The sequence below is a fragment of the Trichomycterus rosablanca genome, chromosome 11 (genome assembly GCF_030014385.1).
Source record: "Trichomycterus rosablanca isolate fTriRos1 chromosome 11, fTriRos1.hap1, whole genome shotgun sequence".
NCBI lineage: Eukaryota > Metazoa > Chordata > Actinopteri > Siluriformes > Trichomycteridae > Trichomycterus > Trichomycterus rosablanca.
Genome location: NC_085998.1, coordinates 13,364,652 through 13,379,988, shown reverse-complemented (window position 1 = coordinate 13,379,988; position 15,337 = coordinate 13,364,652). Strand labels below are relative to the sequence as shown.

Sequence of the window (15,337 nt, the reverse complement as noted above, 5' to 3'; positions counted from 1 at the left end):
GTACACACTTCTTATTGGTGCTTTACAAGAAAAATGGCCTATTTTTTGCAGTGTTGAAACACTGCCATCTACTGGACATTCTTAATAATTACTATTAAAACTTTACTCTGTACTTAAAGGTGAAAAAATTCATTTCCCAGCATTCCTCTAAAAACTACAAGAGTTGATGTAATATTCTGAGCATGCTCTGTGAAGTTGATGTCTGGGGTGCCTAGTGGAGCCTTTAAAAATTTGAGGGTGCTGTTTCAGCTGGTTCGCACCCGCAGGAGGGATGGTCACGAGAGAGGATACTTAGATGGAGATTGTGCAGGTGAAATGCGTACTAACAACTGTTTGTGTGTGTTTGTGTGTTTGATATTTGTATGTTATTATAAAAGCATTAATGTGAACGATTTTCTTGCATGCATACACTCGCACGCGCGCACACTGTGTGCGCGCGTGCGAGTGTATGCATGCAAGAAAATCGTTCACATTTTAATATTTGTTATATAGCTAAGCAATTTCTTAGTGTAGCCTTTTTCTAATGTCTAAGTCTTTTCTAAATTAATCCTGGCAATGCTATTGTTGTCCACATAGTCCACCTACTTATTCATATATACGATATAAAATATACTAACAAGTGCTACACAATATACTAACATGCTATACAATATACTAACAAGTGCTATACAATATACTAACAAGTGCTATACAATATACTAACAAGTGCTACACAATATACTAACAAGTGCTATACAATATACTAACATGCTATACAATATACTAACAAGTGCTATACAATATACTAACAAGTGATACACAATATACTAACAAGTGCTATACAATATACTAACATGCTATACAATATACTAACAAGTGCTACACAATATACTAACAAGTGCTACACAATATACTAACATGCTATACAATATACTAACAAGTGCTATACAATATACTAACAAGTGATACACAATATACTAACAAGTGCTATACAATATACTAACATGCTATACAATATACTAACAAGTGCTACACAATATACTAACAAGTGCTACACAATATACTAACAAGTGATACACAATATACTAACGAGTGCTATACAATATACTAACATGCTATACAATATACTAACAAGTGCTACACAATATACTAACAAGTGATACACAATATACTAACAAGTGCTATACAATATACTAACAAGTGCTACACAATATACTAACATGCTATACAATATACTAACAAGTGCTATACAATATACTAACAAGTGATACACAATATACTAACAAGTGCTATACAATATACTAACATGCTATACAATATACTAACAAGTGCTACACAATATACTAACAAGTGCTACACAATATACTAACAAGTGATACACAATATACTAACGAGTGCTATACAATATACTAACATGCTATACAATATACTAACAAGTGCTACACAATATACTAACAAGTGATACACAATATACTAACAAGTGCTATACAATATACTAACAAGTGATACACAATATACTAACAAGTGATACACAATATACTAACAAGTGCTACACAATATACTAACAAGTGCTACACAATATACTAACAAGTGATACACAATATACTAACGAGTGCTATACAATATACTAACATGCTATACAATATACTAACAAGTGCTACACAATATACTAACAAGTGCTACACAATATACTAACAAGTGATACACAATATACTAACGAGTGCTATACAATATACTAACATGCTATACAATATACTAACAAGTGCTATACAATATACTAACAAGTGATACACAATATACTAACAAGTGCTATACAATATACTAACATGCTATACAATATACTAACAAGTGCTACACAATATACTAACAAGTGCTACACAATATACTAACAAGTGATACACAATATACTAACGAGTGCTATACAATATACTAACAAGTGCTATACAATATACTAACAAGTGCTATACAATATACTAACAAGTGCTACACAATATACTAACAAGTGCTAAACAATATACTAACAAGTGCTATACAATATACTAACAAGTGATACACAATATACTAACAAGTGCTATACAATATACTAACATGCTATACAATATACTAACAAGTGCTACACAATATACTAACAAGTGCTATACAATATACTAACAAGTGATACACAATATACTAACGAGTGCTATACAATATACTAACAAGTGCTATACAATATACTAACAAGTGCTATACAATATACTAACAAGTGATACACAATATACTAACAAGTGCTATACAATATACTAACAAGTGCTATACAATATACTAACAAGTGATACACAATATACTAACAAGTGCTATACAATATACTAACATGCTATACAATATACTAACATGCTATACAATATACTAACAAGTGCTACACAATATACTAACAAGTGCTATACAATATACTAACAAGTGATACACAATATACTAACGAGTGCTATACAATATACTAACAAGTGCTATACAATATACTAACAAGTGCTATACAATATACTAACAAGTGCTACACAATATACTAACAAGTGCTAAACAATATACTAACAAGTGCTATACAATATACTAACATGCTATACAATATACTTACAAGTGCTACACAATATAGTAACAAGTGCTACACAATATACTAACATGCTATACAATATACTAACAAGTGCTATACAATATACTAACATGCTATACAATATACTAACAAGTGCTATACAATATACTAACATGCTATACAATATACTAACAAGTGCTACACAATATACTAACATGCTATACAATATACTAACAAGTGCTAAACAATATACTAACAAGTGCTATACAATATACTAACAAGTGCTATACAATATACTAACAAGTGCTATACAATATACTAACATGCTATACAATATACTAACAAGTGCTAAACAATATACTAACATGTGCTATACAATATACTAACAAGTGCTATACAATATACTAACAAGTGCTATACAATATACTAACATGCTATACAAAATACTAACAAGTAATACACAATATACTAACAAGTGCTACACAATATACTAACATGCTATACAATATACTAACAAGTGCTACACAATATACTAACATGCTATACAATATACTAACAAGTGCTATACAATATACTAACAAGTGCTATACAATATACTAACAAGTGCTATACAATATACTCACAAGTGCTATACAATATACTAACATGCTATACAAAATACTAACAAGTAATACACAATATACTAACAAGTGCTACACAATATACTAACATGCTATACAATATACTAACAAGTGCTACACAATATACTAACATGTTATACAATATACTAACAAGTGCTATACAATATACTAACACGCTATACAATATACTAACAAGTGCTACACAATATAGTAACAAGTGCTACACAATATACTAACATGCTATACAATATACTAACAAGTGCTATACAATATACTAACATGCTATACAATATACTAACAAGTGCTACACAATATACTAACAAGTGCTACACAATATACTAACAAGTGCTATACAATATACTAACAAGTGCTATACAATATACTAACAAGTGCTATACAATATACTAACATGCTATACAAAATACTAACAGTTAATACACAATATACTAACAAGTGCTACACAATATACTAACATGCTAACATGCTATACAATATACTAACAAGTGCTACACAATATACTAACATGCTATACAATATACTAACAAGTGCTAAACAATATACTAACAAGTGCTACACAATATACTAACAAGTGCTACACAATATACTAACATGCTAACATGCTATACAAAATACTAACAAGTAATACACAATATACTAACAAGTGCTATACAATATACTAACAAGTGCTACACAATATACTAACAAGTGCTATACAATATACTAACATGCTATACAAAATACTAACAAGTAATACACAATATACTAACAAGTGCTACACAATATACTAAGAAGTGCTATACAATATACTAACATGCTATACAATATACTAACAAGTGCTATACAATTTACTAACAAGTGCTAAACAATATACGTACTAACCTGCTATACAATATACTAACAAGTGCTAAACAATATACTAACAAGTGCTATACAATATACTAACAAGTGCTACACAATATACTAACAAGTGCTATACAATATACTAACAAGTGCTATACAATATACTAACAAGTGCTACACAATATACTAACATGCTATACAATATACTAACAAGTGCTACACAATATACTAACAAGTGCTATACAATATACTAACATGCTATACAATATACTAACAAGTGCTATACAATATACTAACATGCTATACAATATACTAACAAGTGCTAAACAATATACTAACAAGTGCTACACAATATACTAAGAAGTGCTATACAATATACTAACATGCTATACAATATACTAACAAGTGCTATACAATATACTAACAAGTGCTAAACAATATACGTACTAACCTGCTATACAATATACTAACAAGTGCTAAACAATATAGTAACAAGTGCTATACAATATACTAACAAGTGCTATACAATATACTAACAAGTGCTGTACAATATACTAACAAGTGCTATACAATATACTAACAAGTGCTACACAATATACTAACAAGTGCTGTACAATATACTAACAAGTGCTATACAATATACTAACATGCTATACAATATACTAACATGCTATACAATATATTAACAAGTGCTACACAATATACTAACAAGTGCTACACAATATACTAACAAGTGCTATACAATATACTAACATGCTACACAATATACTAACAAGTGCTACACAATATACTAACAAGTGCTATACAATATACTAACAAGTGCTATACAATATACTAACAAGTGCTATACAATATACTAACAAGTGCCACACAATATACTAACAAGTGCTACACAATATACTAACATGCTATATAATATACTAACAAGTGCTACACAATATACTAACAAGTGCTACACAATATACTAACAAGTGCCACACAATATACTAACAAGTGCTACACAATATACTAACATGCTATATAATATACTAACAAGTGCTACACAATATACTAACAAGTGCTACACAATATACTAACAAGTGCTATACAATATACTAACAAGTGCTACACAATATACTAACATGCTATATAATATACTAACAAGTGCTACACAATATACTAACAAGTGCTACACAATATACTAACAAGTGCTATACAATATACTAACAAGTGCTACACAATATACTAACAAGTGCTACACAACAAGTGCTATACAATATACTAACAAGTGCTATACAATATACTAACAAGTGCTACACAATATACTAACATGCTATATAATATACTAACAAGTGCTACACAATATACTAACAAGTGCTACACAATATACTAACAAGTGCTATACAATATACTAACAAGTGCTACACAATATACTAACAAGTGCTACACAACAAGTGCTATACAATATACTAACAAGTGCTATACAATATACTAACAAGTGCTACACAATATACTAACAAGTGCTACACAACAAGTGCTATACAATATACTAACAAGTGCTACACACTATACTAACAAGTGCTACACAATATACTAACAAGTGCTATACAATATACTAACAAATGTAATACAATATACTAACAAGTGCTACACAATATACTAACAAGTGCTACACAACAAGTGCTATACAATATACTAACAAGTGCTACACAACATACTAACAAGTGCTACACAATATACTAACAAGTGCTACATAATATACTAACAAGTGCTACACAATATACTAACAAGTGCTACACAACAAGTGCTATACAATATACTAACAAGTGCTACACAATATACTAACAAGTGCTACACAACAAGTGCTATACAATATACTAACAAGTGCTACACACTATACTAACAAGTGCTACACAATATACTAACAAGTGCTACACAATATACTAACAAATGTAATACAATATACTAACAAGTGCTATACAATAAAAAATATGACAAGAATATGATGGTAATCCTAATGTTTAAAGAAGAAAGTAGGGCTGGGCAGTGTGACAAAATTTGTATCACATTTTTTTAAAGATTCTGACGGTATCATTGTATATCACAATGTGTTTTTTGTATGTCTCTTATTCTGCTGTCACAAGTACATAGAATACAAAACATTTTAATTTCACCATAAAGTGAAGGTTCTGAGAACTTTAAGCTGTGCTGTTGAAAAGTATGAAGTATTTTCACCCGGTAGGACATAACTGGAATCCACTGTTTTAATTATTGCTTTGAAAGCTTCTTTCTCGACTGTCTATAGAGGAATCATGTCCTTGCAAATGTGGATTGTTACTGTGTTCGTAATGTCGTTGTTTGCAATAGCCATGGCTCAACAAACCGTGCAGTATATAGTGTTTTAGTCTATGCCATTTTTTTGGCAGGTTCTTCTGGTGCATATTTGGTCTTCCTCTCTTCATTCTCCATCTGTTTTTGTTCATTTTTTCATCATGTCAAGGAAGCCTCTCTCATCTGTTAACACTGTTATGCTAATGCTGTTATGAGCTGTATCTAATCTGCACAGCGCTCCATAGCACTTTTAGCGGTGAACAATATTATATGATTCATTGCCTACTGAAGCCTACAGCTGTTGTATTAACTGTGCTACGGTATGGCGGTATTTGAAAAATCCATATGGTATTAAAGACGGTATACTGAATGTACCATCATACTGCCCAGCACTAGGAGAAACTTCCATTTTTTAAGGAATAAAGGATCTGGAGATTTACTTTACAGTCTGCACTCAGTCCTTAATGCCTTAATATTGTTTAAATCTGATGATTTGAGAGATTCTCTTTCTGAACTATAGATATTTATAACAGGGTTACATTAGGTCTCTCCACTGATCTTTGATGGGCTGTGTGTCTTTCCTTGAGGCCATTCAAGTGTTGTTTTGGCTGTATGCTTTGGGCCATTGTTGTGTTGAAAAGTAAACTGTTCCCTATTTTGAGCTTTTCTTCAAAGATGTTCCTGTATTTGCCTGCAAGTCTCTGTTTCCAAATTTGTACCAGTTTCCCTGGCACGGAAAAGCACTGCCACACTATGGTGCCACCACCACCATGTACTACCCTGGGGGAAGTATTAGCTGGGTGCTGCGTGTGCTTTGCCCAAGGAGTTTCAATCTAATTTAACCAGATACCCAGACCAGATTCTTCTTCTACTTGGCAAACTTCATAAGTCATATGTGTGTTTGGCTACTCCATAGTGGCTTCCTTCTTGCTATGCAATAAAGTACTGATTTATAGAGTGCTGATATATTTTTATATAGCTGAGCATTGATGTTGGCCAAGAAAGCCTCAATTGATGTTCCAGGTCATTCCAAAGCTGTTCAGTGGTGCTGAGGTCGAGGCTCTGTGCAGTCCACTGGAGGACACGTAATGGAACATATTAGGGCCTTTTCTAAACTATTGCTGTGAAGTTGGATGCATATCTGTATATACCTGTATATAATTGATTTATTACACCTGTTAGCAGTTGTTGTGGTTGAAACATAAATTAAATAGTGTTCCAGTACAGTTGTAGCCCAGCGATTAAGATATTGGACTAGTAATCGCTGGTTACTCAGTTGCTGGTTCAAGCCACTGCCAGGTTGTCACTGTTGGGCCCTTGAGCAAGGCCCTTAACCCTCAATTGCTTAGACAATATACACTGATCAGCCTTAACATTAAAACCACCTCCTTGTTTCTACACTCACTGTCCATTTTATCAGCTCCACTTACCATATAGAAGCACTTTGAAGTTCTACAATTACTGACTGTAGTCCATCTGTTTCTCTACATACAGTTTTAGCCTGCTTTGACCCTGTTCTTCAATGGTCAGGACCCCCACAGGACCACCACAGAGCAGGTATTATTTAGGTGGGCACTGTTGGCTTTATATATTTTTGGTTGGTGGGCTATTCTCAGTCCAGCAGTGACAGTAAGGTGTTTAAAAACTCCATCAGCACTGCTGTGTCTTATCCACTCATACCAGCACAACACACACTAACACACCACCACCATGTCAGTGTCACTGCAGTGCTGAGAATGACCCACCACCCAAATAATACCTGCTCTGTAGTGGTCCTGGGAGAGTCCTGACCATTGAAGAACAGCATGAAAGGGGGCTAACAAAGCATGCAGAGAAACAGATGGACTACAGTCAGTAATTGTAGAACTACAAAGTGCTCCTATATGGTAAGTGGAGCTGATAAAATGGACAGTAAGTGTAGAAACAAGGAGGGGGTTTTAATTTTATGTCTGATCGGTGTATACTGTCATAGTAATGTAAGTCGCTTTGGATAAAAGCATCTGCTAAATGCCGAAAATGTAAATGTTGCTCTTACAAAACACATGATATGGAATCACACTTTCACTAGTATTTATTAATAAATTACATCACAGCATAATTACTGAGCAATCAGCTGGCTACTTCTGACCATCACTAATAAAATCCCCTAAACTCCCACTGAGCCACACATCCAGACTCACACTTATGCATTTATAGGCCACTGGCCCCTGGGGGAGTCCCCAGCCTAGAGAAGGGGGTGGCATACTTGCGCAAATATGGACAGGTTTGAGAGAGAGAGAGAGAGAGAAGGAGAGAGAGAGAAGGAGGAATTACTGAATTGACTGTCACTCTCTCCTACACCACCGTGAGAGCTACGGGACACATGGTGTCCTCCAACACACCTACACACAGCACTGAGAGAGCGAGTGTATAAGAGAGTGTGTATGAGAGAGTGGAGAGAGAGAGAGAAAGGTAGAAAAAAAGTCTCGCTGAGGAGAAAAGCTGAAGGATTTTTGTGATTTCTCCTGAGGAGCTGTTGCCACCGCTGGAAGCAGGATGGCTGATGGCGAGGGAGATGAGGAGATCCAGTTCCTGCGAACGGTGAGCAAGCCTCATTTCTTCTGGCCATTCTGATCAAGGCGTATACATATTTTAGTGTTTAGTGATGCACAGATAATGAATATTGGTGATAAGGTTAACATTCTGGAACTGATATTGGGTCAGACATGGCACCACACAGGGCCTCCTTCTAGCAACACTTTAAAAAGTCAGTAAAGGATCTGTTCCTGTTATGGATGAGACCAGTACTCATATACAGATAACAAGCTGGGACATTGTATGGCTTTAATCAGACCTTGATCAGTGTGTCTCTCATTTTCTTGTGCCTCTGAAAGAATACTTGTGTTTCTTTGTGCATCTGACACCTTGCACTTTCACCAGCTGATATTTATAAATGTCAAACTTGCCATTTGAAGTGCTCTATTTAGAAAAGAGAACCAATGGCGCTTTCAGTAACTTCTGACACATTTCCTTCAAGGTTCTTTTTCTCTTTTAAGCTACTGGACTATTTTTACCATGACTTTATTTTTGGCCTGCTTTTGAAAGTACATGGACTAGTTTTGCTACTATTCTGACTTATTATAGCATCCTAAATTTTACAGGCTCATTCTTTCAGCCTTCTTACAATTTGTTCCAGAATCTTCTTTGCTTTGAGTCCATGAGGGCAGAATGGCAGTAGCAGAAACATCTGTTTGCATCGTTATCTATTTTTACCCAAGCAGAGGAAAGAGGAGACTTATAGAGTGGCGGTAGAAGATGAAGCAAGCAATTTGGTTGACTCAGAAGGGGGTGGGGGCACTGGGGGGCAGGGTGGGGTGTCAGCTGCTCTATAACCCCATGTCTTTCAGTACTGAAACTTGCAGACTAGTTTACTTGGGGGGTAAATAATAGTATAACGCTCAGGACAGACTGGAGTAAATGAGTTTAATGATGACACTGCAAACAAAGGCAAGGTGTGTTTTGGGAACGGGGGGGGGGGGGTTGCACAGACAGCATTACAATACCAGAACAAAGCCACCCAGTCATATTAGCCTGCAAATTATACTTTGGAATATTTATTTATTCCTTTATGGTTTGTTTTACCATTTCTTTATCCTGGCGGTGGGTTTGATTCACTAAGCAAAAGGAAGGAAACACCAGTCCAGGTCACCAGTCCAGCACAGGGCACATACACATGCACACCCTCACACTTGGCAATTTCTAGTTGCTCCAATTGGCCTGACTGCATAGACTTGTAGGAGGACACCGGGGCACCCGGAGGAAACCCATGCAGACCCAGGGAAAACGTGTAAACTTTACACAGAAGGGACCCCGGCCGTCTGGCTGGGGAATCAAAACCAGACTCTTTATGCCGTGAGGTGCTGCTCTTTAATAAGGGTCTGTACACACTATTTTAAATACTCTAGGTGTTAAAAGTAAATGTTTAATGCTTTCTATAGTAAAATTTAAAAGTCACTGGTTAAGAAATGGCAGGAATAAAATTTCAATAATATTAAAAGGCTTTGCAAAAAGTAAAAAAAATCTGAACCATTTTATTGTACTCAATCCACTAAAAATGTCTGACTGGTTTCAGAGGTAAAGTTAATTGTATTGATTCATAAGAGAAAAAACAAAAATTACCCCCACTAAAATTATGGTATTATGCACTTTAAAACCAATAAACCGGGGCGGCATGCTGGCTCAGTGGGTAGCACTGTCCTGGGTCTGGGTCCTTTTTGTGTGGAGTTTGCATGTTCTCCCCATGTCTGTGTGGGTTTCCTCCAGGTGCTCTGGTTTCATCCCACAGTCCAAAGACATGCAAGTGAGGTGAACTGGAGACACTAAATTGTCCATGACTGTGTTTGTTATAACCTTGTGAACTAATAAACCTTGTGTAATGAGTAACTACCGTTCCTGTCATGAATGTAACCAAAGTGTAAAACATGACGTTAAAATCCTAATAAACAAACAAACAAAACCAATAAACCACAACTATTAAATGTTATAAACTTCTTTCTAAAATGAATCCATTTAAAAGCCAAAGTACAGTTATAGTTTTTATAATTGTATATAATAAGTGTATAATTTACTGGACTTTAGGAATTTATTAGAAGAGTTTATAGCAAAAAGTCAGTTGATATTAACAAAATGTTAAGAAGAATATTTCAGCGTTGTTTAAATCTAGATGCATTTAATATTATTGCATAAACGTTTTACCTAGAGGTAAAACATAGTAAAATTAGTCAGTAAATACTCTGAGGTATTACAGCATTTGGCACGGTGACTTAAGTGGGTAGCACTGTCGCCTCACAGCAAGAAGGTCCTGGGTTTGATCCCCAGGTGGGGCGGTCTGGGTCCTTTCTGAGTGGAGTTTGCATGTTCTCCCCGTGTCTGTGTGGGTTTCCTCCAGGTGCTCCGGTTTCCTCCCACAGTCCAGAGACGTGCAAGTGAGGTGAACTGGAGACACTTAATTGACTGTGTTTGTTATAACCTTGTGAACTGATGAAACTTGAATGTCATGAATGTAACCTAAGAGTAAAACATGACGTTAAAATCCTAATAAACAAACAATATGATAGCATTTATAGACTCTGAGTAATTTTAGCTAATTTAATGGTAACAAGATTTTAATGGCATTTGCACTTTTTGTGACGTACTCATTTGGTAGCAGATTGATTTTTATTTTTATTTAAGAATTGGTCAGATAAACTACAAATAAGATAATTGTTTTGCATCTGTCTTTGGGAATTATCTGTACACATGCCTGTCTGGATTCTCTTTGATTTGGATAAACGTTGCTGTGTAACAATAGGAATAATAATAGCACTCAATGCGTCTCTCTAGAAATTAGGAGTGTCCAGTCTGGAATGGCAGTATCTCAAAGAATTCATTTCTAATTAAGAGCAAATGTCAACTTCTTATTATTATCACCTGACACCAAAATAATAGTCAGTTGTTGTGGTTTTCCCAGTGTCTTTAGATTTAAATTTTTTAAAGCATCTGGAGGAAAGATTCTCCACAGCGGGGAGCTGTCATCACTCGGGTAGCTTTTGTTAGTGTGGATCATTGTGTGATCACTGGGTGCTGTGTATAATGAAGACAATCAGTTGTATCAGTTGTTTAGCAGTCATGGCATTTTGACTGGCATTGTCATCGTAATTGTAATAGCTCTAATTGTAAAATTCTGTGTATGACTTAGAATAGATACAAAAACATAGAAAAGATGCTTCTGAAGTAGAGTTGCAATGATTCCAAATAAGGCATTATTTAATGTCAATTATTTTCATAACCACCACTTTATTCTGGTCAGTGTTGTGGTGGGTTTGGCTTACCTGGAATCACTGGGGGCAATACGGTAACACACCCCGGCCATGACGCCAATCCATCGGGCAACCAACACCAAACCCCACGCCACCAGACATATCCAATTATGTCTGTAGACGCCTGTTCAGCCGATAGCACGGCTGGACATATTTAAATTGTTTATGTCTGATTTAGGTCTTTAATTTACTTAACTTTATTATTAACTTAACTGTATTTATCTCAAAGCCATACCCACCAAACAAACCACATTTCATAGCATAATCTATGTACTGGGGTAAGGGGCTTAATTTTTTTTCAGCCGTCACTGCATGGTGTGAGGCTTGATGTAACAAGTCACACAAATAGAGACAAGTTAGAGCTTTAATCCACATTGTTATTTCCAGAGAGAGTGGTATAGCTTAGGCTGGGTACTTCACAATCTTCAGTGTCTTTATTATCAGGCTTATGGATCTACTTCAGGAATAATGGATCATACTCTGGGTAAAGGTAGCGACAATGCTGAGAACCCCACCTAAACAGTGGCCCAAAAGGGAATCAGTGCAAAGTCATTAGCCTTGCATGCAAAGTGATGTAAAGACAGAGGCATAGAGATGCCTTATTAATGTTAGATGGCTGCTGTTGCAAATGAACATGCACAATTTTTGACATCATAAAAAAATCTTGTTTCTTCATATCTATTTATCAACTTTAGATCTATCTATCTATTATGCTCATGTCTAAGTCGTACCCAAATAGATGTGTGAGATTGTTTCTGGGGTATTCGGGTTTCAGGGTTCTTTTTATAGTTTGCTACTATAAGAGAGTCAGGCACTCAAGGGGGAAAGCAAGTGTCCTACTTCTGCATTGCCTGAATCTATCAGGAGGATTCTGCATGTACATGTTGGTCTTTGATTTCTGGGAAATCACATGCTTTAGGTAGACTTTACATTATTCCTTTTTTAATGTACGCTACAAGTAAGGTCTGTTGTACTGTGTAGAGGTGTGTCAGAGATATTACCACCAGTGGTTCTTCAACCACAGATACTTCATATGCATGATGTATTGGAAGTTGGGATGCAAATTTTGCCAGTTTCTTTTAACCAATAACCAACTGTCATTAGTGGATGGTTAACAAATAAACGACACATTTATATCATCCTGTTGAAATCTTAAAAACATCACGAGTTTCTTGCTCAGGGGTCCAACAGTGCCAACTTGGTGGTAGCCCAGATTTAACCCGCAACCTTCTGTTTACTCATCCAGTACCTTAACGCTGACCTACCACTGCCCCTCGGCTTCCTGCGGCCATATGGTGTGCTTGGTGATGTAGGGCTTGCAGGCAGATCCTCGGCCAGGGATGCCATGAAGCTCCTGTCACAGTTTTTGCACTGATGTTAATGCGCAACTCTGCAGTTATTAAGTCAGCAGAGCATTGGTGACTTTTATGCACTTTGCGATCTCGCTTTGTAACTTACGTAGTCTGCCACTTTGTGGCTGAGATGCTTTGGTTCCTAAATACTTCCATTTCTCAAAAAATACCACTCACAGTTGATCGTGGAATATCTAGGAGAGAAGAGGTTTTATGAACTGACCTGTTGAAGTGGTGACATCCTATTACAGTAGTACACAATTCAGTGAGCTCCTTAGAACACATTCTGTCACAAATGTGTGACAAATGTGTAAGGCAGACTACATAACTAACTTCTTGATTTTTACACGTGGCAATAGGACTTACTTGAATTCAAAGATTAAAAGGTGTGTCCCAATACTTTTTTCCATATAATGTATGTCAGAGGGGTGGCACCTTGTCCAGGGTATTTCTGCCTTGTTTCCTGGTGGAATAGAATCTGCCAAGACCCATACAAGGAAATATCAGTTGATGAAAATAGCTTACTGCGTAAACACTGACAAACAATAGATTCATTTTGCACTAATGTATGTCTCATCATATAAGGCAGTGATTTACATCAGGCTTTTGGATCTAATTTAGCTAAGCCCCCAGATAATTAAATCTACAAATACAGTGCTGTAAATGAGAGACAAACACAGAGATGGGATGATTTAAAGCATCTGTTTCATTGACATTTATTTAGTCTGCCATGATCAGATCTAAATAAACAGATGATTTCAGCTGTTAGTCTGATGGCTTTTATAGCTCCAGCCTCTAACTGGCTAGCACTGAGTAATCAAAACTAAAATGTTAACCCAGTTATCATCATAACGTAAAAGGTTTTCTATCCATCTATTTAATTTGCAGAAAAAATCTAGAACACATAAATTGAACTGATAAAACATCACACAAAAAGCTGTTCATGTCTAAAACATGTAAATATGGCATGCCATCATCTCTTTATGGTTGCTTGCAGTGATGGGTCAACTTTCTCTAATGCCGCCTGCCTCGTGTCATGTGCTGCAGACTAGCTCCTGATAATAAAATCCATGTCTTGAAGTTGCCAATCCAGTTTATTCTTGGTCTTCCTTGTATTCTGAGTCCTGACTTAACACTGCCTTTAATGTTGTCATATGGTGCCTCATCACATGTCCAACTCATGTTTTTTGAATAAACAATGAAACAGAGATGTGGGACAAAACAACAGTGCTCATTCCCAAATTCTAGGACAGTTAACCAAGTCTGCCATACAAAAAGGTGCATTTATACCAAATGTCTGCACTGTTACAAGTAGATATATTTATTATTTATTTATTAGGATTTTAACGTCCTAACATGTTTTACACACTTTGGTCACATTCATGACAGAACAGGTAGTTACTCGTTACATCAGTTTACAAGTTTAATGTCAAACACAGTCATGGGCAATTTTGCATCTCCAGTTCACCTCACTTGCATGTTTTTGGAATGTGTGAAGAAAACCAGAGCTCCCAGAGGAAACCCACTCAGACATGGGGAGAACATGCAAACTCCACACAGAAGGGACCTGGATCGCCCCACCTAGGGATTTAACCCAGTACTTTCTTGCATAGCCACTGTGTTGCCCTTGTTACAGGTAGAACATGTTACTGTGATATTATAGGCTGCAATAATAATACAGTGCATCATGATTTATTGAAAATCATTTATTATTGTCACCTTAAAATAAGTATTATTGGAAGTATGTTTTACTTTAAAATGTATGCATATATATTAGGCTGGATTGCCGTTTTGTACTGGCTCTTTGACAAGCCAAACATTGCAATCTGCTGTGCT

The 15,337-nt window shown here is 35.7% G+C and overlaps 1 protein-coding gene across 9 annotated transcripts in view; it reads left to right on the top strand.

Annotated features, from left to right (window-relative positions):
* The first annotated feature begins 243 nt into the window (after window positions 1-243).
* Window positions 244-15,337, top strand: part of LOC134323614 (ryanodine receptor 1-like) — a 139,989-nt gene continuing 124,895 nt past the window's right edge. For 8 of the 9 annotated variants that reach the window (XM_063005187.1, XM_063005184.1, XM_063005188.1 and 5 more), the window contains exon 1: window positions 8,631-8,892. In XM_063005187.1, coding sequence (XP_062861257.1) covers window positions 8,848-8,892 — 45 coding nt within the window. In that variant the 5' untranslated portion in view covers window positions 8,631-8,847. Of the gene's footprint in view, window positions 311-8,630; window positions 8,893-15,337 lie in introns of those variants that run through there. The other variant, XM_063005180.1, reaches the window with a different exon arrangement.